General features: G+C 42.7%; 1 protein-coding gene across 2 annotated transcripts; it reads left to right on the forward strand.

The window, feature by feature from the left end:
* Positions 1 to 274: 274 nt before the first annotated feature.
* RNF20 (ring finger protein 20) lies at positions 275 to 24,638 on the forward strand. Of its 2 annotated transcripts, none has more exons than XM_028108771.1 (20): positions 275 to 424; positions 1,540 to 1,694; positions 6,559 to 6,726; positions 6,844 to 6,991; positions 7,145 to 7,327; positions 11,178 to 11,296; positions 12,995 to 13,141; positions 13,312 to 13,389; positions 13,583 to 13,702; positions 15,329 to 15,508; positions 16,466 to 16,601; positions 16,932 to 17,053; positions 17,172 to 17,542; positions 18,749 to 18,866; positions 19,464 to 19,613; positions 20,963 to 21,175; positions 22,052 to 22,177; positions 22,334 to 22,474; positions 23,169 to 23,270; positions 23,518 to 24,638. In XM_028108771.1, exons 2-20 carry the CDS (start codon positions 1,566 to 1,568, stop codon positions 23,692 to 23,694), a joined length of 2,928 nt encoding a protein of 975 aa, XP_027964572.1. In that variant the 5' UTR covers positions 275 to 424; positions 1,540 to 1,565; the 3' UTR covers positions 23,695 to 24,638. The 2 variants fall into 2 exon arrangements, with proteins under 2 accessions (XP_027964572.1, XP_027964571.1); XM_028108770.2 differs by having other exon boundaries at positions 275 to 394.
* The last annotated feature ends 645 nt before the right edge of the window (positions 24,639 to 25,283 follow it).

A 25,283-nucleotide genomic window follows, 5' to 3' on the forward strand; every position in this document is an offset into this window, starting at 1 on the left:
AGTCTGAACGAGTCTCCATAGCACTAGTAAGAGGCACTTTATTTCAGTAGAAAAACTAGGTCGCAGTAACATAAGCCAACAAGCCAAAAAGTCAGGGCGCTCTCGCCAACGACAGCGGAGACGGGGTGCACGCTGAGGTCAGCGGCCTCGCGTTGCTACAGAGACGGCACTTGCTTCCGGGCGCTCGGCGCCCTCGCGGGGCGTCACTTCCGCCCGGCCGCGCTGAAGCGCCTTCCTCTTTTCTTTCCCTTCTTCCTTTCCTTGGCCCCGCCTCCCGGAAGCTTCGATGGGTCCTAGCCTGCGGGTCAGGGGTGAGAAGGGGGGCCGCTGAGCGGACCTTGGTGAATACCTGCCCGAGTTCCGCTCCCCAGCGGCGCGAGTTGTTAGAACCCAGGTTAGATCTGCGGGACTGTGCGGACCCTCGGTAATCTCCACCCTCTCCGGTTCCGGGGCTTCCTTGTCCTGGGCCTGCAGTTGGCGGCGCGGGAGGCTGGGGTCCTTGCCCCGTCGCGGGTCGGGTTGCGGCCCTTGTCTTGCCCCTCTGTGTCCTCTCTCCAGGCGAGGTCCGACTCAGGTTACTGCCGCCAATAACGCCTTCTCCTGGAGCTTGAATATGAAGCAGGATAGTGGGTAGTCTCGGTGATGGCAGGGCTGCTTTCTAAAGCAGCAAAGTGCTTTAGCATCCGTTTCTCCTTTGAGCTCCGAAACCCTGGGAGGCGGTTTAGGTAGACAGAATATTTGTTCGCCTCTACTGTACGTAGGAGGAAACCGAAGCTCTTGGAGAACTCCTTCCAAGGCAACACGTCTCCCTGAGAGGTAGAATTGTGATTCACTCTCAGGTCCAGGCTCCCTAGGGTTGCACGAAATCATGAGGAGAACGTTTGGAAATCCAGGGAAGAAACTGCAAATATAAGAAAGGGAGCTAGTATTTCTGAGTGCATTCTTCGTGTTAGGCATTGTGCTATGTTCTTTCTGTACTTATTCATTCCTTGAAAGGGGCACAGTAATTATATACTCTTATTTCTGGCTTAGGAAATTGAGCCTCAGTGGTGATACACGACTTGTTCAATATTAATGATTTAGTAGACATTTCTGAGATCTCTTTCAGCTGTGTGATTTTTCCAACACAATAGAATTAGTTCCTGTCCTGATCAAACTATTTTTCTGATTCTGGCATTTCAGGAAGTGAGATTTCTCTGACATTTTTCTTGGTGTCTTCATCCTTTGACACCAAGGATGTCAGAGATCCTTGAATGAGATCTCTTACTATTTATATTAAGACAATCTTTAGAGATTTTCTTATTTCTTATCAGCATCGTATTTAGAAATTAGTGGTTACAGCCCTGACTCTTACGCCACAGTTTACTTTTTTCTTTCCAAGAGGAATTTGGGGATTGTGTCACTTGGTATGAAGTTAATGGATTTCGGTTAAAAGGCTGGCCAGAAAAATTGCTAGTTTTTACATTATCGGTGATCTCTTTATTGTTGCTCTTCTCGTATGTCTTACCTAAGTTTCTGGGTTTTTTTTTTCCTCTCCAGGAAGACTGCTATCATCTGGTGCCAAGATGTCAGGAATTGGAAATAAAAGAGCAGCTGGAGAGCCTGGCACATCCATGCCTCCGGAGAAGAAAACAGCTGTTGAAGATTCAGGGACCACAGTGGAGACGATTAAGCTCGGGGGTGTCTCTTCAACGGTATGTGGAAACAGTGCTATGATAGTACACTTTTTTTTTTTCCTCAGTTGCATCCTGAAGGTAAGAGTTTATGGAAGCTTTCTGGTATAAGAGAAATTTATTTGAAAAGAAGAGGGAAATAGTCAGAAGTAGGTAAAATGATGTGGTGGTCAGTTCTGAAAATAGTATATGGACATTTGGTCTTTATTTTCAAAGGTATGCTTCTAATCTCTGGAGGGTGTGGTGCCTGATACACATGGATTATAGGCATTAGCAGTGGGAAACTACATTCATTTTTCATTCACTGAAAAGTTAGGTGCTAGGTACTAAGAGGCAGTGTAGCAAAATCACTGACTGAGTGATGAAGGGTCAGAGTCTGAGGCCAGACGACCTGGAATTTATCCTCAGCATCCTTCCACTTCCTAGCTGCATGCCTTCTGTTTTCCTCCTTGTGCCTCTTCTCCTTGTGTATAAAATGTAATTATACCTACCTCATTGGGCTGTTGAGAGGATAAAATGAAAGAGCCCCTGTTAAGGCTTAAAACATTACCTTTAATATGGTAAGTACGCAATATGTGTGAGCTTTTAGTAATTATTATTGGGCTAGATATTATGAATATAATGGTGAATAAAATAGTCTCTGTCCTTGCTATTATGGAGCTGACAGTTTCATTAGACTGTTATACACCAGAAGCTTAGAGTAATGTTATATGTCCATTAGACATCAGAAGCTCACCATAATTGGTTTGGATCTAGATCAGGAGTCTGTTCTGGGACTCAGCCATGGGGATATGGTGTTAAAATGCTTTACATTTGTATAGCTTATAAAACCACATCTCTTACTTATTTGAATTAGGCTCAGGATCAGAGAGAATAATGGGAACATTCAGAGTAAATTGTTGATCAAGTGTCATTTCTGAGTCTCTCTGGGGTTCAGCTACTCCATACTCTGCCAGGAGGTGATTTTGTTTTAACACTGAATCTCATGCATCCCAAGGACATTTGCTAACTCAATAAATATAAATATTTGTTGAGCATCTGTTATTTGCCAGATACTATGCTTTACACTGAAGACAGCCCCTGGACTTCAGTTTGTAAGGTGGCACTGCCAAAGGAACAGATTGTTCTAATAGTTATGAGTGGGAGAAGTGCCCCTTCATAGGGATAAATAGCCCCATGCTCTAAGGGAGGCAGAGAGGCTACATCCCAGTTGGGACTTTATCCACAAGGTAGTGTGGATAGGTAGCCTTTGGAAGGTCTTAAGCAGGAGAGTAACATGCTCTGACTTATGCTTGGAGAATAGATTGTAGAGGAGCAAGGTTTATGAGTTCAGTTGGCAAAGTCGTTCCCTTGTTTCTTTTCCCTCTTCTCCTTTCCATTTTATGTCTCTAAGGGTGGGGAGCTGGGGCATAGATCCACTGATTCCTGCCCCAGTTGGTTGAAGGTTACCCTTAAAGGCAATATCTCTTCCTCTGCACTTCAAGGTTGCTGTAGTGAGCCAGCTGAGGTTGTGGAACAAAAAATGAAAAGACTGGGCAGCTTGAGGTGGGAACACTGTAGGTGTGGATGGAGCTGTCCACCACGGCTGTGCTGAAGTGTGGCAGGCTGACAGGACATGGCATGGGGCACAAAAGTGTCCATAACAGGAGGCTGTTGCAGTAATCTTGATGAGGGATTGTGGTGGCTTGGGTCACTGTGGAGGTAGTGTTGACAAGATTTGCTGATGGATTGGATAAAGTTTATGAGATCCCAGAATTTTGGAAGTACAAACTGTCCACCTGCTGAGCTGCGGAGGAGTATGAGAGGAGCAGACTTTTTTGGGAAGCTGTGGAGGATGAGGCAGGAGTTTGATTTTGAACATGCAAGTTTGGGATACTTATTAGACATGTGAGCAGGTAGGTGGTTGGATACTGTAATCTGCAGTCTGAGAAGAGGTCTGGCTAATGCTGTGCATTTGGGGGTCATCATTTTGTAGGAGGTATTTAAATCCATGAGACTAGAGGCTCTAAGTGAGTGTAGGTAAGGAAGAGGTTTGAGGTTTGACTGACAACAGAGCCCTGAAGCACTTTAATATTTTCACGTCAAGGTGGTGAGAAGAGACTGATCAAAGAGACAGAAAATGAAGTAGGAGGAGAACAAGAGAGAGTGGGGGTCCAGAAGCCGAATGAAGAGAGTGTTTCAGGAAGGAGTTGTTCAGGTGCTGCTGATGATTTGAGTAAGGAGAGCACTGAGTGAGGAGAGCAGTGAGACATTTGGTTTAGCAGTAGAAGGTTCTCGGGAGCCTTGATAAGAACTGTATTCATGGAGTGGTGGTGCTAGAAGCCTGATTGCAGTGAGCTGAAGAGAAGAGAAGAGGAATTAGGGAAAGGGGAAAGACCATGCTTTGCAAGAGTATTGATGTAAAGCAAGACAAAGAAAATGTGGCATTAGCCAGATGGAAATGTGGGGTTGAGGGAAGGTGGTTTTGTTTTGTTTTTAAAGTAGGAGCTATTACAGCATGTTGATTGAAATGATTTGGTAGAGATGCTAAAGTTGATGAGGTAGCAGAAGGAGGAGATGGTTGCTGGTGTGATTTCCACGAATAGGGGAGAGAGCATGTGCTATAATGCACAAGTGGGGGATTGGCCTTAACTAGGAGCAGGGGCAGTTGATCCGTAGCAACAAAGAGGAAGGCTGTGAATCTCAGTTCAGATGCAGGTAGGTCGGTAGCTGCAGTTATGGGAGGTAGATGTGGACATTCCCTTCTGATTGCTTCTGTTTTTTTTTCAGTGAAATCAGAAGCGACTCATCTGAGAGTGAGGATGGGGGAGGAAGTGTTGGAGGTTTGAAGAGACAGGAGAAGGTATGAAGTAGTCATCTTGAAGAGGGAACGGACTAGAGAGATCGAGTATTGTTGCTGGGCAGCACTGAGGACCTACTTGACTCTGTGATCATGAGTTCAGAGTGAGCCCAGGCAGCGTGGTACTTTATGTTTTGTGGTCACGTTCAGCTGCATGGATGTAGGCCTGGAGGTGTGGAGAGTTGGATGTTACCGGGGGTGGGGTTTTTACCAGGTGAGTGTGAAGAAGGAGCAAGGAGGAAGGAGGTTAGAAAAGGGCGTGATTATGACTGACTGCAGAATCTAAGTTCAATAAAGAAGGGAGTGAGGAAGTGAAAGGAGGGAAGGATGGGAAAGGTATAGAACCAGTGGACTGTAGATCCTGGAGGAGGTGAAGAACTATAGGACTCAGGAAACTAGAGAGAGTGAGCTGGAAAAGTAGGTGGTAATTGTGGAGAATGGGATGTGTGAAACTGAGCTTATAGAGAGCAGACAGATACAGCTAAGACTGAGAACAACTGGGAGTTTGGTGGCTGCAGGACGTAGAGGACAAGATCGTTGGCGGAAAGGAAGTCAACGACTTGATGATTTGAGAGACAGGAAAGGTCAGCCGGATGGGAATTGAAATCAGTAAGAACTGTGACAGGAATAGCATTGGAAAGTAGTAGTAAGCTAGGTGCTGAATCTTCAGGAAACATGGGGGAGTGATCTGGGCGTTTGTAGCCCAGTGCAGGAAGGCAGGGTGGCAGCTGGTGCGGACCAGTGGCGTGAGCTGCAAAGCTAGGAGGTTTTAGGGAGGCAGGTGCGCTAATGGCCTGGAAGTGGCAGTGGAGAACAAGGAAGATGCCTGCCTGTCTCCAGGCCCAGGGCAGTGCCGGAGAAACCTGCAGGGCAACGGCATTCTCATCCAAGTTTCAGTGAGAGCAAGAGGGGAAAAGGAGGGCTCAGAGAAGAGGTTGAGGATTTCATTTATTAATAGTATTAATAAGCTGTACAATTGGGAAACTCTTTGACTAATTTGTCATATCAAGGATGTTTTAGCCAAAATGGAAGAAGGAAAATAAAAGTAACACAAGAAATTGGTGCTCTAATAAACAGTTCTTACTTTAAAATATTCATGAATTCCTAGGTAAAGTAAAAATGTAATCCTTTCCAATCCTGTTTCTTTGCCTGGGATACTGCCCCCACCCTCCCCACCTCCAGCCCCCACCTTGTCCTAGGGAAGGAATTAGGGAGAAAAGTGAAAGATACTGAGAGCGGTGTGGAGTTACTGATGGAGCAGTATTTTTGCAGAAACAGAAGAGAATGAGATCCTGAGCACAAGTTGAGGTCAAGGCAGGGAAGATAGTGGAGCCAGAAGGGACTGACAAGGAAAAGGGAGAGAATTCAAAATTCTGGGAGATGTAGATGAGGATCAGTATACGGGGATAAGGGCATGAGGTACCTGGAAAGATAAGGTTTTATTCAGGGAATTTAAGATTTCAGTTGTGGCATAGTTCCAGATAATGACAGAAGCCCAAGATGTGACTTTTGAATTGTGTGGCTGAAGCACAGTGGGGGAGATACTCACTGGAGTTAAGGAATTCAGAACGCAGCCTAGACGCTGGAGGATTTGATGGTTTGTCCACGTGTGTACATGTCCACATGTGTGTTGCGCTCACTGGGAATGTTGGCAGGGACTGGGGCAGAGAAGACCCCAGGTGCCAGGGTTCTTGAATGAGTGGGGGGCAGTGCTGAGGAGATAGATGGCAGCTGTGGTCAGGAGAGAAGGTGGTCGAGCTGGGCAGTGGAGCCTTACAGGACTTTGTGGATGTCCATGAGAAGAGAAGTGTGAGATGGGTGAGGTCCAAGTTCTAGTATATTAGTGTCATTCTTACTTCACCTCATCACAGGTTCTTTCCTTTACTTCCTCTGTTCCTACTTATCCAATTATTTGTTTTAAGATTTTTATAAAAATGAATAGCTTTAGTCACAGGAAATTACTAATTAATATGACCCTGTTGAATTTAACAGCTGGTTTGCCTACATTTCTTTGTGGAGACTAATAAGATTGGTTTCCTGGGGCAGGAGGAGCTCGACATTCGAACACTGCAAACCAAAAATCGCAAGCTGGCAGAAATGCTGGATCAACGGCAGGCCATTGAAGATGAACTCCGTGAGCACATCGAAAAACTGGAACGAAGACAGGCCACCGATGACGCCTCACTGCTGATTGTCAACCGGTACTGGAGTCAGGTAGCTCACTCGTTTATCTGCTCAGATTTTTATTTGAGCATTTTTGTTCGCCTTAGCACTCTCTTCATTTCCCAAGTTGTGTTTTGTTTTTTCATAACCGTGCCCACCCTTCTCCAGTTTGATGAAAACATCCGTATCATCCTTAAACGTTACGATCTGGAGCAGGGTTTGGGAGATCTCCTCACGGAGAGAAAAGCCCTTGTCGTGCCGGAACCAGAACCAGACTCTGATAGCAATCAGGAACGGAAAGATGACCGAGAGAGAGGTGAGTATTTGTGGTGGATGCTATCACCACATGCCATGCGGGTTTTTGAAGTAGAGTTTTGCTTTCAGGATTTCCATTTGAGGAAAGAAAGAAGATTTTGATATTTCCAGTTTTATAACGTTGACAGCTTCTTTTCCCCCCCTGTGTCCTCAGGGGAAGGGCAAGAGCCAGCTTTCTCTTTCCTTGCTACTCTGGCCAGCAGTTCCAGTGAAGAAATGGAGTCTCAGCTGCAGGAGCGTGTGGAGTCCTCCCGCCGAGCTGTGTCCCAGATTGTGACTGTCTATGATAAATTACAAGAAAAAGTAGAGCTCTTATCGCGGAAGCTGAACAGTGGAGGTGAGGCAAGAACCAGGACACTGGGAGAGAAAGGGGAGGAATAAGAGCTCCCCTTTGCATGCTCGTTTGTAGTTCGCAGACTTATGTATTTATTTTTGATTACATTCCTTGGAATCCAATCTCCAGTATTACTGGTAATACCAGTAATGTCGTTGCTATGGCATGTTAATATTTTACAAGTGCTTCATATTTTGAGCCACGTGACGGTCCTGTGAGAAGCTGAGGAAAGCCCCATTCTGATACTCTCTGTTAATTAAACACTTTTATAAGTAGTAATATTAATTTTATTATTTAAGGAGTAGCTCTGTTTTTGGATATTATTTTAAATATTGGTAATTATATTTAAAAATTTTTGTTCATTAGATGTTGAACTTTGTCTTCAAAGAGTCAGTTTTTTTTTAAAGATTTATTATTTTTTTAATGATTTATTTGAGATTGAGAGAGAATGAGCGAGAGAGCACGAGCAGGGGGAGGGGCAGAGGGAGAAGCAGGCTCCCTGCTGAGCAGGGAGCCCAATGTGGGACTCGATCCCAGGACCCTGGGATCGTGACCTGAGCCAAAAGCAGACGCTTAACCAACTGGACTACCCAGGCGCCCCTAAAGATAATTATTTATTTGAGAGAGAGAATGGGGGGAGGGGTTGTGAAAGGCAGAGGGAGAGGGAGAGAATCTTAAGCAGGCTCCATGACCCGGGGCTTGATGTCACAATCCTGAGATGATGACCTGAGCTGAAATCAAGAGTCAGACACTTAACCAAATGAGCCACCCAGGCGTGCCCCCCCAAAGAGTCAGTTTTAATATGTTCTTGTTTTTCGTTTATCTGTTAATCTCTGATATTTTCAGAAAGAGTTGGCTCAGATTTTAGAATTGTTAGTTGGTCTCTGTGTTTAAAAAGATAAAAGAGGGGCAGCTGGGTAGCTCAGTTGGTTAAGCATCCAACTCCTGATTTTGGCTCAGGTCGTGATTTCAGGGTCATAAGATCGAGCCCTGCATTGGTCTCTGTGCTGGGCATGGATCCTGCTTAAGATTCTTTAGCTCCCTCTCCCTCTGCCCCTCCCCCCCTCAAAAAAATAAAAGTTAAAAGAAAATATTACACGGATGGAGAAGTGTCTGTTTGAAATAATTATGTTACTAGTCAGTGCTAATGGAAAAACTTAAACTTTTACAGTATAGTAAAGTATTTGTGTAGCTAGGTTGCATCTTCTTAAATGCCCCAATTTCACATTTTTAATAATCATAGTCTAGTTGTAATACCATAATTTCTCTGATTATTATTAAGATGTTTAAGCTTTCGGGGTGGTTGGCTGGCTTAGTAGAGCATGTGACTCTTGATCTCAGGGTTGTGAGTTCAAGTCCCACATTCAGCCTGGAGCCTACTTAAAAAGAAAGATGTTTAACCTTTTGTTTCTGAAAGTAGTATGTTGGATGTAATGAACCATTGGGCGGGCAAATAAGAATTTTTATATTATTATTATTGAGATTTTATTTATTTGAGAGAGAGAGAGAGAGAGCATGGGGGGGGAGGGTCAGAGGGAGAAGCAGACTCCCTGATGAGTGGGGAGCCCAACGCGGGACTCAATCCCAGGACTCCAGGATCATGACCTGAGCAAAAGGCAGACGCTTAACCAACTGAGCCAAGGCGCTCTCTGTAATTTTTTTTTAAAGATTTTATTTATTTGAGAGAGAGGGTGAGTGAGCAAGAGAGAAAGAGAGAGCACGCACAAGCGAGGGGAGAGGGAGAAGCAGACTCCCCGCTGAGCAGGGAGCCTGATGCAGGGCTTGATCTCAGGAACCTGAGCCGAAGGCAGACATTTAACCAACTGAGCCACCCAGCGCCCCTACTCTGTAATTTTTTTTAAGGATACTTGGGCTAAACTATCAACAGAATCAAAAGATGAGGGATGTAAAAGACTTGTGAAAATTTGATGGGAAAGGGTTTCTTTTGCTTTTCCCTAAGTATATTTGCATATTTGTGTATTTAATTATTTGGATACCAGTTTTAGAATATATAAATCAGAAATAGATAAAAATAGACTATAAAAGTCCTCCCATCCCACTTCTCAAAGATAACTATTTTGTAAGCAGTGTGGTTTGTGTCCTCCCAGACTTTTGTATTCATATATTACATCCACTTGTGGGTTCCTAGCTGATCTCTGTATCTGGTATATAGTGCGTGCTTAATTATGGTGAATGAGTGGCTATAAATCCTCCCTATCACCTAATGTAAACTGAGCTGGGTGTTATTTCTTTCTCCCTTGGCTATACTGGAACAGTTGGCTGATATGGTTAAATTCTAGTAATATGCCACATGGATAAACCATATGCATATTATATGCAGATAATATGCCATCTGCAGAGGTTATGCCAGTGTTAAACTTGATTTTATAAATAAATATCAAGTAAAATAATTGGTATATTTAAAAAGGAACTGAAATGGGTAGTATACTGAACAGTATTTTAAAATTATTTTTGATGGCATGCGTTTTAACAGGTTAGAGTTTTAAGTTCAAAAATAAAAACATTAATTATAAGTTACAAATCACTGAGTTATTTTTTTATAACATAAAAGGCAACTGCCATTGATAAGCTGAACTTGTTAAGAGATAAAGATCTATATACAATTCATATAAAGTATGAATTGTAGCATCAGCTATACCTTTTGGGCAGTTCATTTTTTCCCCATGTTTATTTTATCCTTGATTCAAAAGAATTGCATTTATCAGCTTGTTTATTAATTCAGTAAGTATTTATTGAGCTCTTACTGTTTTCTAGGCCTCTGAGTATCTCAGGATATTAAAAGGACTAAAATTCAGCTCCTAGTTCTTAACTTGAGTTATGAACCAGAGTCACTTTGAGAGCTTTCGGAGCAAATGTTTTTTTGGCCTTGCCCATGGGTGGTATTATTTAGTAGGTGTGGGACGGGTCCTAGGGAAGTGTCTAATCTTAAAGTTTCACAAGTGATTCTACAGGCGATCCTGGTTAAAAACCACAAAAACCACCACATGACCAACCTGTTCTGTATGGTGTTTCTGAGTGATGCCAAGGGGTAGTAGGAGAGCCCACAATTCTTCCTCCTGATAACTCTCTCCAGGGCACTATATATCCTGAGAGTATCTGGTTTCGCTTGCTAACATTTGGATTTGAGCTATTATATTTGTGACTCTAGTTTTAAACTAGAGTTATTAACTTGGTGTAATAAGTTCTGTAAATTTATCTACCTTCTTTGTAAATTATAGTGTACATTTTGGCTTTTGAGCTTCAGGAGTGCCCCTAGCATCATATTCCGGAATATGTTAAGTAATTTGAGGCTTTTATCTTTATCCTTTGTGATTTTATAGGTGCTTGTTTGAGCAAGGAAATTTCTGCCCTTTGCCCCCCCTTCTCTTTCAACAGAGAGATGCTTCATGTTGCTGTTAGTGAATAATAGGAATTTGTGATAGCCTTTTGAAATAGAATTTTATTGCTATGAAGTCTGACACTGATGAGAGATACCTCTGTCTTGACTACAATTCTAAAATGCATTTTTTGGGTGATTGTGCCTTATCCAGATAAAGTTACAGAACTTCCATTTTTTTCTCACTACATTTTGACTTTGTAGAAAGGGATGGGAGTTAGGTGACCTTGGCTCTGTGTCATCCTCTACTGAAGCACAAGGTTGGCTCATCTCTTTAAGCAGGTCAGCTAAGGTCTGGGTACTGAATCAGTCATGTGAAGATAATAAAAACCAGCCTTCTTCTTGAAGGTTTTCAGGAAAATAAAGTGACATAGCATGTTAATATTTTGGTGGGAGGTGCAGTTTTAAAATTGGACACTATAGATGCTAAACTAAAGTGCAGTTCTTCTCTCTCAGATCATCTGATAGTGGAGGAGGCGGTGCAGGAGCTGAATTCCTTCCTTGGACAGGAGAACATGAGGCTACAGGAATTGACAGACCTCCTTCAGGAGAAGCATCGCACCATGTCTCAGGAGGTACTTGACCCGAAAGGAGAGATGCTACTTTCTAGTGGCCTGTGGCACTAGAATAGACTCAGAATTTTGAGTGCTTTGAGGATCATTTGACTGTAGAAAGCCTGTTTTTATATTGGAGAGCATGCAGGGCAGGCTAAAGCAGCCAGGTCTGAGAAATCAAAATCTGAGGAAAGGTTAAGGGGAAAAAAATAATCAAATGTTTCTCCTAGACTTGTGCCTCTGTTAAATAGAAAACTTTACGATGTTTTTAGGAAGAAATACCATCATGTGGGGTTTTGTGAAACAACACACCAGTCCCCCAAATGATGAATTACCCCAAATGTAAAATATCATGTACAATGTTACTGAGGAATGGGTTGGTAGAAATTCATCTGAGAAAGGGACAGTAGGAACTACTGTATTGTTGATGGCCTGGGAACTTGAGGAATATGGGTTTTCAGCCCAGACTTGGGCATAAATAGTACCATGACCAAATCATGTCAGGACTCAGGTACTTATTTATTTATATACAGTGATTGAGATAAAGTGATAATAGGCCTTTAAGATTTTTCTGACACGCCTGATTATCATTTCAGTTTAGTTGAAAGGATATTGTGCTGAAATTTGACATACTTTAGTTTGGCCACCCATACCCTGTGGGCTTATTAGTAAGTTAGTAGTTACCATCTACTTAGTGCCTAGCATTTCGGTACTTGATGAGTATCATCTCTAATGGTCAAACAATTCCCATCTTACTGCCAAGGGAACAAATTCAAGGAGGTTGGTAACTGGTCTGAACACACAGCCAGCAAGTGATTGAACTGTGATTTGGATGTAGGTGTTTTACTTCAAAGCCCATGTTCATTATGCTCTTGTTTTGTAAACTCGAGTGCCAAGGTCCATGCTGGCCGTTTGCATGAGAATCGTCTGGGAAGTTTATTAATACCTGTGTAGAGTATAGCAGTGCTTATAAATAGATCGGAGTGTATTGAAAAATAGAATAACTTTCTGTCACGTTTGAGACATTAATTAGGTGCGACCAGGGTGAGAAGGTTCACCTCTTCTGGTCCTTTCCCAAATCTCATGTAGCATTACTAACCTGGAGAGAGACATTGCTTTGCTCAGCTGAGCTGATGTCCACCGTGGCTTTTGTGGCTGGCTGTTGATGTTGCCTGTCAGCTGGGTGGGAGCTCCCCTTCGGTTGTCCACTGGAACGCCTGCATGTTGCCTCTCCAGCGTGGCAGTTTCAGGGTAGTTGGGCTTCTAACGTGGCAGCTGGCTTCTTCCAGAGAATGCATGTCCCAAGAACAGCAGGTAGAACCTGCATGGCCTTTCAGACATAGCCTCCAAGTTAAGTAGCATCATTTCCATTGGGTCACTAAAGTTGACCCAGATTCAAGAAGAGGGGACAGTGCCACCACCTCTTGATGGGAGGACTACCAAAGATTTGGGGGCCATTTTTTAAAACCAATTCAAAGGATGTATATAGATTAATGTGAACATGTAACAGTTTTGTAATTAGAGTTTTCATGATTTCATTTTTATACTCATGCATTGGGAAGAAGGTGAAGCAGCTTCTATTTAAATTTTGTCTATAATGATACATAAGCAAGGGTTAATTTTATGAGATTTGGGATGTAAGATAGTGGTGGAAGGTATTGCTTTTCTCACTCTTTTTTTTTGGCTTTCTTTTTCTGGATGCCTATCTTTGGGATGTAGTTCTCCAAGTTGCAGAGTAAAGTGGAGACAGCTGAGTCACGAGTGTCTGTCCTTGAGTCCATGATCGATGACCTGCAGTGGGATATTGACAAAATTCGAAAGAGGGAACAGCGACTCAACCGACACTTAGCAGAAGTCCTAGAACGGGCAAGTGCTGTTTCATTCGCAGTTTAGAGACTAGAATCATTTTGAAGGAGTTTACTCAGAAAGGATGGACCTGGGTAGCTGGGGACAAAATGGACTCTTGAAAGTACTTTGGTTATCAGACTAAAATCCTAGGGTCTCCTCTCACTAAAGAATCTTTGTCCTTCCTATAGGTAAATTCGAAAGGTTATAAGGTATATGGAGCGGGGAGCAGTTTGTATGGCGGCACAATCACTATCAATGCCCGGAAGGTAAAATCCGCGACTCGCTCGGGGCACCTTTTTGACCTCATGTCAGCTGTCATGCTCGGTACTTAGGAGTTCACAAGTGGCAGGGTGGGGTTGTGCTCTAAGAATGGGAAGGTGAAGGTGGAAGCTTAGGAATGGGAACGACTTAAGAATTCTTTCTTTTTGCTCATTTTGCTATTTTCCTGCTTCTCTCCAGTTTGAGGAAATGAATGCAGAGCTTGAGGAGAACAAAGAGCTGGCTCAGAACCGTCACTGTGAGCTGGAGAAACTTCGGCAAGACCTGGAGGAGGTCACTACCCAAAATGAGAAGCTGAAGGTAGGAGAAACCTTTCTGAAGGGCCGTTAAGATGAAACTTTTCACTGATCAACTCACATACATACTGGTCGGCCCTCATAACTTATGAGGGAAAAGAAAAATGTGAGTTTTGTTGGTGTGTCTATTTATTTACTTAATTATTTGTACCGTGCCTTGTTCTGAAAAGGATCTAAAACAACCTACAAAGATTGAATCAAGGTGCTCTAACTTAGGAACCGTTGAGAAAAATGAGTAGGGTAAACTCGGGTGATGATCCAAAATGGATTTTAAAAAATGGGGCTTGTATACAAGATCTGTGCAAGGAGTACATACATCCTGTAGCAGGGCAGGCTACTCACGTGTCAGTAATTGCCAAATGTGGGTCATAGAATTTGGCTCTGCAGTTCCTGCCTGCCAAAACAGAGAAAGAGACATGATCAGTGATGGTTCCTGTTGGTTTTCAAACCTGCCTGTTAGAATTTTCTCTCCCCAGGTTCTTGGGATGCGGGAAGAACATGGATTCTGATAGTCTTCCCGCCCCTCTTTCCGTCATAGCCACATGTCTTTTTTTTTTTTTTTTTAAGATTTTGTTTATTTATTTGACCGAGAGATACAGCGAGAGAGGGAACACAAGCAGGGGCAGTGGGAGAGGGAGAAGCAGACCTCCTGTGGAGCAGGAAGCCCGATGTGGGGCTTGGTCCCAGAACCCTGGGATCATGACCTGAGCCGAAGGCAGACGCTTAACGACTGAGCCACCCAGGCGCCCCGCCACATGTGTTTTATAATTTTATTTGTTTCTAGGTAAATAAAGATGTTTGTACTGAAAAAAAACAAAAAACAAAAAACAACCCAACCTATATTAAAAAATATTAAAAAAAAAAAAAAAAAAGGGCACCTGGGTGGCTCAGTTGGTTAAAAAACAACCCAACCTGAGTTAAATCAATTCACGTGTTTGGGTAACTAAAGCAAACCGTTGCTTAAGAGAAGCATGACTATTTTTGATACAATGTCAAAAATATATTTCTCTGTGACTGTTAGTAAAAAGAACAAGTTAATGACGAGGGTCCTCAACTATGTTTTAAGAATTAAACATCTTGACAAATTTCATAGGGTTTTTCTGTGTCCCCACATCGGACAAATTTCATAGTGCTCTTCTAGTGTCATTGGGTGTAGGTTGATACATAATGTAAAATACGTATCAATTGAAACAGTTCTTGGGTGGAAAACACAGGTACCTGGTGTCATCTCTTGGCTGATCAGATTTAATTTGATGTAGATTTTACAGAACTGGAAGAGTGGGCAGGTATAATCCATAATCTTCATAAAGCTTGTCTCAGTTCAGGACACCTGGGTGGCTCAGTCGATTAAGCGTCTGCCTTCGGCTCAGGTCATGATGCTAGGGTCCTGGGATCGAGTCCTGCATCGGGCTCCATGCTTGGCGGGGATCCTGCTTCTCCTGTCCGCTGCTCCCCCTGCATGTGCTCTCTCTCTCTGACAAATAAATATCATCTTAAAAAACAAAAACAAAACAAAAAAAGCTTGTCTCAATTGCACAGGACATCATTGAGTTTAAGGTTTTATTCCCTGTCTAGCATCTAGGGCACAATGCTAGCTTCTGCTTCTGACTTGTTTTTGGGCCCTCCTCAGGTGGAGCTGCGGAGCGCGGTGGAGGAGGCGGTTAAGGAGACCCCGGAGTACCGCTGTATGCAGTCGCAGTTCTCCGTCCTGTACAATGAGAGCCTGCAGTTGAAAGCACACTTGGATGAGGCTCGGACGCTGCTTCATGGCACCAGGGGGACCCACCAGCGCCAAGTTGAGCTCATTGAGGTAACAGCCTCGCTTTGTCTTCTGTATATAAGCTTTTCTGCCTCGTAAATTTTATAGTTTTACTCTCTCATGAGCAATTACCGCTCATTCGGTAAGCGTGTATGGAGTGGCCATACGTCTTTACTCTGCTGGATGGTGGGCATCCTGCCATCTGGGATCATACAGCTTAGCGGGGAAAGTAGTGACCATTAGAATGAGGTATGGGACAACAGATGCGTACCCAAAAGAGGCAGTGATAAAGGAGACAGCATCTGATTTCCTGTGGAACCTTCCTGATAACCACTTGCCAGAGTGAAGTGTGAATCTTAAGTTTACTGGTAGAAAAGGTAAATACAAGTTTTGTATAAATGCAAGTTTACTGGTAGACAAAATAAAAGGGCATTCTCAGCAGTGAGAAGAACAGATTTAGAAATAGTTTAGTATGGCTGGAGCCTTATGTGCATGGGCGAGAGTAGTGGGTAGAAGCTGCCGCACCATTTATAAGCCATTATAGTGTGTCCGGGCAAATGGAAATACTTTTTTTTTTTTTTTTTAAGGCAAAAACTTTTATTCATGTGTTCACTTCTATACCTTCCATAGTCCTTAAGATAATGTTTGTCATAGTTGGTCTTTTACTGTCTGTCTGACAAATGAATTGAATTTAATATATCTTACCTTACAACGTTTATATCCCATTTTATTGTTTAGTACTCCTTGTAAATTATAACATTCTCACAGGAAGGGGCTATTTCCCTTATTTCTTTACTATTCTGCCAGTTCTCAAATCAGTTTTTCGTAGCTGCCTGGTGCTTGTTATATATCGATTGAATTGGAACTTTTCCGAGTAATCCTTCTTAGGATTTCCTTTTTTTCTTCTTAGGTCCTTATGGGTCAAAATTAGGAAACCTAGTAATAGAATATGATGGTGTTTCCACACTTGGATAAGGATTTTTGATTGGTTCCCTTTTTTGCATGTAGCGAGATGAAGTTAGTCTTCATAAGAAGCTGAGGACCGAAGTGATCCAGCTGGAAGATACTCTGGCCCAGGTCCGCAAGGAGTATGAGATGCTAAGGATAGAATTTGAGCAGACCCTTGCTGCCAATGAGCAAGCAGGTATGATTATTCTTGCTTCGCACTGCAGCTTACTGCAGATGCCTTCCTTAAACAACACCGTATGGTTACCTGGACTTGTTAGGATTAAGTGGAGCTCAGATGTCTTAAAGACCCTTAAACCAAATCCTGGAATTCGTTTTGGCTCACAGCTTGGTGCTTGTTTTTCCCAACTCAGTTTGGCCAGTTTTGTTTTCTTCTTCTGAGAAGGAGTCTTTCTTTTGGTAGTTTTCCCTGTTTCTCAGAAGTCCCTGATGTATTCCGCACTTTCTATCCTTGTGCCTTTTGCCCTTGTCACAGTTCTTCATAACATTGCTGTTGCCGTTATTTAAGGTCCCATAAACCGGGAGATGCGCCACCTCATCAGTAGCCTCCAGAATCACAATCACCAGCTGAAAGGCGAGGTCCTGAGGTATAAGCGGAAATTGAGAGAAGCCCAGTCTGACCTGAACAAGGTAACCAGGAGGGGTAGAATAAGTGTGAGCTGCTGTTCCGTTTGTGTAGCTGGCTTCGAGGGAGGCGAGCAGGGTGGTTGCCGTCAGTGATGCGCTTCCTTCCCCTCTTTGTCCCCAGACCCGTCTGCGCAGCGGCACTGCCCTCCTGCAGTCTCAGTCCAGTACCGAGGACCCGAAGGATGAGCCTGCAGAACTGAAGCAAGATCCTGAGGACTTAGCTGCCCAGTCCTCTGCGTCAAAGGCATCTCAGGAGGAAGTCAATGAAATTAAGTCCAAACGGGATGAGGAAGAACGAGAACGAGAAAGGAGGGAGAAAGAGAGGGAGAGAGAAAGAGAGCGGGAGAAGGAAAAGGAGAGGGAACGAGAGAAGCAGAAACTGAAAGAGTCGGAGAAGGAAAGAGACTCTGCTAAGGATAAAGAGAAAGGGAAGCATGACGACGGGAGGAAAAAGGAAGCAGAAGTTATCAAACAATTGAAGATTGAACTCAAGTAAGAGCAGAATTTAGAGAAACTGTTTCTGACTCAGAAGCTGAGGTTAGGACATCATGCATGAAAATGTTTGGTGGACGGCATGACTTACAGACCATCGTAGTATCTCGGGTGTAACTAAATGTACAATTAATTGTGCTCTCAATTTTTAATCAAGGGTGCAGTCAAAATGGCTTGCGTGGGCTCTTGCGTAGTCTGGTTCGGTGGTCCGGTCTCAGTAAGCCCTGCACTTGTAGCCTTATTCTTCATGAATCCAAATTAAGGGACCAGGGTGTCATGATTTAAGCAATACTCAGGAGAATTATTGAAATTAACTGCTGGCAGATTGCTCGCATGAACTATAATTTAAAGTCATAATGGGTAGAGTTTGTATCGGTATAACTTGAACAATGTTGATCTGTTTCCCTAGCAGTTAACTAGTTTGTGTATGTATCAGATCATTTTAAGAGATGTCTTAGGAGGTTTATTCCTGCAGGCATGGAAATGGTAAGACAGACCTGTCAGTTAATGAAGTACCAACATAATGTCACATACTGTGCCTTCTCTTCCTGCATAACCAGTAACTTCTCTGGTAGAACTGGTTACGTCTTGCTTCCCGTTGGTCATGGTTGTGTCTTTATTGATATGTGGAGTTGAAGGACAACTGTGCTCAAAACATTTGAACTTCTTTGGTATATAAAAGTATAGTTAAGAGGTTTGATGATTTAGTAGGAGATGAAGTTTCAGTCTTCAGCTAATGGCTAATCACTCCATTATTGAATCTAGTTTTCTCCCTTGTTTCTCATTCTTTCTTCTTGATCTCTTTAGGGCAAATGCTTTTTTCAGGTGTGGTATCAGAATCATCTGGATGACTTATTTAAAATATATTCCTGGACCCCATCACAGAGCTCCTGAATCTCAGTTTCTAAGAGTGGGGCCCCAGAATTGTGCCTCTTTAATTAGGGCCAAGGTGTTTATTTTATAACTTTATGTTGGAGAACTTGGTCTGAAGGAGAAATGATTCCATTAGCTAGCTTGCTTTTCTATAGTTTCTGAGTATGTCCACAAGTCTCCTGATGGGCCGTGCAGAAGTTTTCTTTTAGAGCTGTGCTCTAAGGTGTACGTGGAACTGTTGTAAATTATTTTGCTCAATTCCAAATTCCCTTGCTCTGATGTCCTGTGTTTTCTCGTTACACCCTTCCCTTCCCTCTACCACCCTCATCATAGGAAAGCACAAGAGAGCCAAAAGGAGATGAAACTGTTGCTAGATATGTACCGCTCTGCGCCAAAGGAACAGAGAGACAAAGTTCAGCTGATGGCGGCTGAGAAGAAGTCTAAGGCAGAGGTAATGTCGTCTGCCATTACCTGTCATTCTGGTTACAGTCTGCATTTGTGGGATTTTCCTTCACGTTTCTGAAGGATGTAGTTTCTTTCTTCATCTTTAAAGTTAGCATTTAACACTCAGCAGCATTTTCTTCCCTTTCAGAGACCATCTGAAATAAAACAGATTTCTTTCTTTTCCACGAGGTGGCAAGGTGTATCACAATTTCTGGGAACAGGAGTAACCTTTTCAGACTTTTTATTCTCCCTTTCCCATTAATGCTTTTCCCATAAATCTTTGTTATAGTGAGTCACTTTTCTGATTACTTCTGGGAAGAATGTCATATTCTCTTACAATTTGGGGGCCTTAAAAAGGTGAGAACCACCACCCTCGAGAGGTGCGCGTGCACTCCTCAGCAGCTTGCCTACCCAAGTGTGTCGTGTGGGAGCGGAGGGAGGTTAGAGCAGCGCTGTGCTGTGGCCAGTACAGCCTTTCTCTCCCTTTCGAATTCTCCCAAGATTCTTTGGTATTGTGGGCCCTCCATCTACACAGGATCAATTGGTTTTTGAAATTGTATTCTAGCTCTTCCTTCTCGTGTGTGTGATTCCTTACCTCCTGTAGTTGGAAGATCTGAGGCAAAGACTCAAGGACCTAGAGGATAAGGAGAAAAAGGAAAACAAGAAGATGGCTGATGAGGACGCCCTGAGGAAGATCCGGGCGGTCGAGGAGCAGATAGAGTACCTGCAGAAGAAGCTGGCCATGGCCAAGCAGGTGGGCGCACTGTCTTTGTTTAGTTGGGTTTTTAGATAAATCTTACTTGACAAGTTATTGACATGCAGTGTGCTCTTTCATTCCAGTCTTTTTTTTTTTTTTTTGTGAATATTTTTCTCCTATATGTACATTTGTTTTTACACTGACGTCTTTCATTCTTTGTTATTTTGTTTTATGTACTTGTGAGGCAGGAAATTTACTTTTATTTTCAAAGTGGGTAGCCAGTTGTTCAAACATTGTTTATTGAGGGGTCCATCCTTCCTCTGCTGATCTGGAATCAGGAGTGAGTCTAAATGGAGGAAAAAATATATATATACCTATATAAGGTTTTATATACATTATGATTACAAATATAGAAAACTAGGCGCCTGGGTGGGTCAGCCTTTAAGCGCCTGCCTTCGGCTCGGGTCCTGACCCCAGGGTCCTGGGATCGAGCCGTGCATCGGGCTCCCTGCTCCGCGGGAAGCCTGCTTCTCCCTCTCCCGCTCCCCCTGCTCGTGCTCCCTCTCTCGCTGTGTCTCTCTCTGTCAAATAAATAAATAAAATCTAAACAAAACAAAACAAAAAAACCAAATATACAAAACTAAGAAAAACATGCCCCCAAGTAGATTATAAATAAATAGTGTGTAAGTGTGGTTGTTTCTGGGTCACAGAACTGTAAAGACTATTCTCTTCATAGTCTCCTCGTAACACAAAATGTAAGTCAAAATATTTTTAGGTACTGGGCACCTGGGTGGCTCATTCGGTTAAGCGTCTGCCTTTGGCTCAGGTCATGATCCCAGGGTCCTGGGAATGAGGCCCATGTCGGGCTCCCTGCTCAGCGGGGAGTCTGCTTCTCCCTCTGCCTCTCCCCCTGACTCGTTCTCTCAATCTCGCTCTCATGCTTTCTCAAATAAATAAATAAAATCTTTAAAAAATACATATTTTTAGGTACGGATCTTCACCCATCAGATTGTTGTGCAGTACTGTTGGAAAGTCTGTAGTGAAATGTGATATTACAGTTGTGGAAAAGTATGGGAGATTGTGAGGTTTTGTGATAGAAGTTCTCTTCACCAACTGCTGCTTGATCAGTTTGCTGCATTATGGTGTGTAGAAGTTTTGTCTACTCTGACTCTGAATATAAATCAGCTGAGCATCAGATCATCAGTGCCAGTGGCTTCAGATAATAAGGCTTCATTTGTATTCCTCGGGCTAACCTAAGTGACAAAACTAAGCTGCTTGAAACTGAGTCTCTTTGTCACTAGGTTAATTTATTTCTGAATGAACACTGGGAAAGTTTAGTTTCCAGCGCCCGTTTCTTTGGAGTTAGAAGAGTCTCTTAAAATGAGGGTTCTTTCTCCGTATTTTAGGAGGAAGAGGCTCTCCTCTCGGAGATGGATGTTACAGGCCAGGCCTTTGAAGACATGCAAGAGCAAAATATCCGTTTAATGCAGCAGTTGCGGGAGAAGGATGATGCAAATTTCAAGCTCATGTCCGAGCGTATCAAGTCGAATCAGATCCACAAGTTACTTAAAGAAGAGAAGGAGGAGCTAGCTGACCAGGTTTTGACTCTAAAGACTCAGGTAATTTGAATAGAGCTTGCCAGAATTCTGTTGAAGTAGGGCACTTTCTACATGCATTAAAGAATGATTATTGTGGCATTAAAAAAAAAAAAACAAAACGACCCTGAAAATGTATATTGTTAGCAATCTGGTATAAACATATATTTTTAGCATTCTTTTAAACAAATTATACCTAACTGCAAAGATGTACAGTTTAACTGTTAAAACATATGGATCTGCTAGTATGGAAAATGTTATCATTAAGTGATTTGTTTCATTATCCCTTTTATGTTAGAAATGTGTACGTCTTTGTGTGTGTGCTGTGTAGTTTACAAATTTCTGGACGGCTTTATGAGAAACAGAGTGGTTACCTGATTACCTCTGGATGTTGGGATGAGAGTCTGTCGGTGTGTGACTTGACTTTTTACCCTTTCATGGTGGCTCCACTTTGTGTGTGAATTTCAAGAAAAAGACTGCTTTAGAACTTCTAACCATTCTGAGAGAGATACACATGGCCTTTGTTTGAGCTATAATTTACATGGTCCAGTATGAATTGCCAGGCTTCGAGAATTAGTATGGCTGAAGAAGGTGAATATCTGTAAATGTAATTCCTTTGGCTCTTGGCAATTTTGGAGAAGAATTTTCAGTGGTTTCTTAAACTCTTGCTTGAATCATCAACAATGATTTTTTTTGTTTTTTTTTTTTTTGGTATGAAAAGGGAAGCTTTTAAGTATTGTGGTCTTGCATGTATTTTGAAGGGTTCGTGGGTAAAGACAGTGATGATTTGAGATTTCTAACAGACTCTCTCTTTGTGGGCCTATGGATTAACAGTGCCTAGTCAGTTCATAGTTTTGTTCTTTCCTATTTGTGTTTAAATATGATTTTTCTTTTTCAAAGGTTGATGCGCAGTTACAGGTAGTAAGGAAATTGGAAGAGAAGGAGCATCTGTTACAAAGCAACATTGGCACGGGGGAGAAGGAGCTGGGTCTTAGGACTCAAGCCTTAGAGATGAATAAACGCAAGGTAGGATTGCTTACTCTGTGATCTCAAGTGACAGTTAGTCTCAGAGGAGCAAATAAGTAGGACACGGATGAAATTATAGGTTCACTTTCTTCCTTGGACCGGGTTAACATTTTGCCTCCTTAGAAATAAGCGGACGCTATTTGTACATCCCGCTAGGCGATGGAGGCAGCCCAGCTGGCAGATGACCTCAAAGCGCAACTGGAGTTGGCTCAGAAGAAGCTCCATGATTTTCAGGATGAGATCGTGGAGAACAGCGTCACCAAAGAAAAGGACATGTTCAATTTCAAACGAGCCCAGGCAAGAGCAATTGTGGTTTCTTTACGTTTCACCTTTTACATATTTTCTGAGCTCTGAAATGTTATGAAAGAGTCATTGGTCTGATGTGTGTCATCTCCTACTTGATTATAAGTTCCTTGAGTGAAGAGACCAAGTCTGTTTTCTTCACTGCCATATCCCCCAAAGCCTGTCATGGTGCCTACCAACCGGTGGGCATGGAATACGTACTTATGAATTGAATGAATTGGTGAATTTGTAAAGAAGTAGCAACATGTCAAACTAGAGGATTTTGAAGTTCTATAGTTTTTCTGTTTTTGGCATGTCCAGTGTTTCTCATGATGACTTTCTATCCTTATCCATAGATCTGTAAATTATTTTAATCCACTCTACCTTCAGCTTGAAAGTAATTGCCTTAAAATAAAGTTGCTTATCAAGTTTTTCATCTTTTTTTTTTTAATTCTTAGACTGTATTTTTACAGAACTGCATTGACAATAGTTAGGTGCAACTCAGTTTTGTAATAGGATTATGGTTTTGTGCTCTGGAACAAAAGAAGGTATTTGCCATTCCGGTTCTCTGCATTCCTAAGAGATAATTGGCCAGGAGAGGACAGAAAGTCCTTTCTTTGCCGAGCAGAAAGTTCAAGTTGGAGCAGTTTTTTCCTCAAAATGGCAGGTCTGGGGGAGTGCGTCTAATGGGTATGTTCTCTTACCACAGGAGGACATCTCTCGACTTCGAAGGAAGCTGGAGACCACAAAGAAACCAGACAATGTGCCCAAATGTGATGAGATCCTGATGGAGGAGATTAAGGATTACAAGGTTAGGAAAACTGCCTTGGTGATTTCTTTGTGTTCTTTTTGTTCGGGCCTGAAGTGGCCAGCTAATAGACTGGGAGAATAAATACCAAACTTCTTTACATGAAGGGAACCAGAGGATGGTTTTTTTTGGGCGGGCGTGGCACTCTTGTGTTCGTGCTTAGTGGGTTTCCTGCTTGTCTGCTTCCATATGAGAGCCATTTAAACCTTTATGGTCGATCAGACTCTGACTTTTTTTTTTTTTTTTTTAGGCACGCCTGACCTGTCCATGTTGCAACATGCGTAAAAAGGACGCCGTACTGACCAAGTGTTTTCATGTTTTCTGCTTTGAGTGTGTGAAGACACGCTATGACACCCGTCAGCGCAAATGTCCCAAGTGTAACGCCGCGTTTGGTGCCAATGATTTCCATCGCATCTATATTGGTTGAGCCAAGCCAAGAGAAGAAGAGGGAGTGGCTAGACAGGCACTTCTTCATTAACCACCAAAACCTCTACCTCTTCTCTCCTCGACTGTCACCTACAGGGCAGTTTGTCTGTCAGTGACCTTTTCTTCACAGACTTTACGTCCAGGTTCTCCTCTCTAATAGCTAGATGATTGCAGGGAAAAAGGACCCGTAAAGGCAAGTCTTGGGTTTTAGAATGAATTAGAAACAAACAACTCTCATTTGTCTTCCCCACCAGCTTATTTCTTTCCTGCTTTTAGATTTCTCAGCATTTTCTTCTTCAGGCTTACTATATAATCTTGGATTTCTATTCCTCCTGAAGAAGTAAATTGGTATTTCTGATACGGAGAAGGGAGCAAAGAAGAGTGGAGACATATGGCTGTTTTGCGGGGTGAGGGGGATCTTTTAGAAATAAGCTCTCTGTGGGCACAAACATTTCTTGATTTGGGTAGTAAACTTTTTGTAAAGTTGGATTATAAAATGGTATAATTGTGCCACTTTTTCCTGGATGGTTTGAAGCCTTAATGAAATTATGTCCAGGATGATTCAGTCCATTTCCTATTCACTAACAAAGTAACTTGTTAAGGTCGGCTGGGTTCCATGTTGAAGTTATTTAAGTTTTGAATGTCCTACTCATTAAAAAGTCTTTAAATTTCTTGAGGCCAGAATAATTTCAAATTTAGTAGCCCTTTTTATCTTACAATGAAATCAAGCTTGGAGAGGATGGGGAACAGGACTGAGATGATGAAGAGATCTTCCGGGTACTCTGGGAACTTGATACAGGGAGGCCTTAGTGAGCTATGAATTACTCTCATCTGCCTCTCCACAGGGATTGCTGTGATCCCTGTTTTCCGGAAGATTCTCTGTAATGTTTCTGTAGGACTTTATACTCCATAAGCTTCAATTAAAGCAGGATTCAGTTTGTTTTAGTGTTTGTGTTTTTCTTGGGCAGCAGGTGGTTTGGGTTTGGATATTTACTGTTTATGACGTTTGGGTAGGAAAGTTGGCTGCCCAGCATTGGGGCACTGCAGCCTCTGGAATATTGTGGCAGAAAACCACTAGTCCCATGGGAAACTGGATTTAGGGGAAGTTCCTCTAGTTGGGAAGAGCAGGGAGCCTCTAGTCCCAACTAGTTTGAAGTCCCAGCAACATAGCTCTTAGAGACATTTTGAGATAATTACCAAAAATGGTGATGATTTTTGGACAGTCTGGCTTCTTACTACAGAAGAGGCCAATGAATGGGCTTCAGGAATACCCACAAATTGTATACAAAATTTTGTTTGTGTTGTATGCACATTCTTCATAGCTTTTTTCAGATTCTCAAAGGAAATTTGAAACCTCACAATCCTCCGAAAAATTACAGCGCCTGGGTGGCTCCGTTGGTTAAGCGTCCAATTCTTGATTTCGGCTCAGATCATGACCTCAGCGTCCTGGGATCGTGCCCCACATCAGGCTCCTTGCTCAAGTGGGGGGGTCTGCTTGAGGGTTCTCTCTCCCCCCTCCCTCTGCTCCCCCCATGCACTCTCTCTGTCTCTCTTTAAAATAAATTTTTTTTATTTGACAGAGAGAGACAC

Source organism: Eumetopias jubatus, unplaced genomic scaffold (genome assembly GCF_037043125.1).
Source record: "Eumetopias jubatus isolate StellerSeaLion01/CBP00866 unplaced genomic scaffold, mEumJub1_p1.0 scaffold_15, whole genome shotgun sequence".
In the NCBI taxonomy this organism is placed as follows: Eukaryota; Metazoa; Chordata; class Mammalia; order Carnivora; family Otariidae; genus Eumetopias; species Eumetopias jubatus.

Excerpts from the sequence above, each read along its gene's own strand:
- RNF20 (XM_028108771.1), top strand. The coding sequence starts at position 1,566 with ATGTCAGGAATTGGAAATAAAAGAGCAGCTGGAGAGCCTGGCACATCC. Across the intron at positions 19,614-20,962 it reads AGCTGGCCATGGCCAAGCAG|GAGGAAGAGGCTCTCCTCTC; the intron begins GTGGGCGCACTG and ends TCCGTATTTTAG. Across the intron at positions 22,475-23,168 it reads TCAATTTCAAACGAGCCCAG|GAGGACATCTCTCGACTTCG; the intron begins GCAAGAGCAATT and ends CTCTTACCACAG.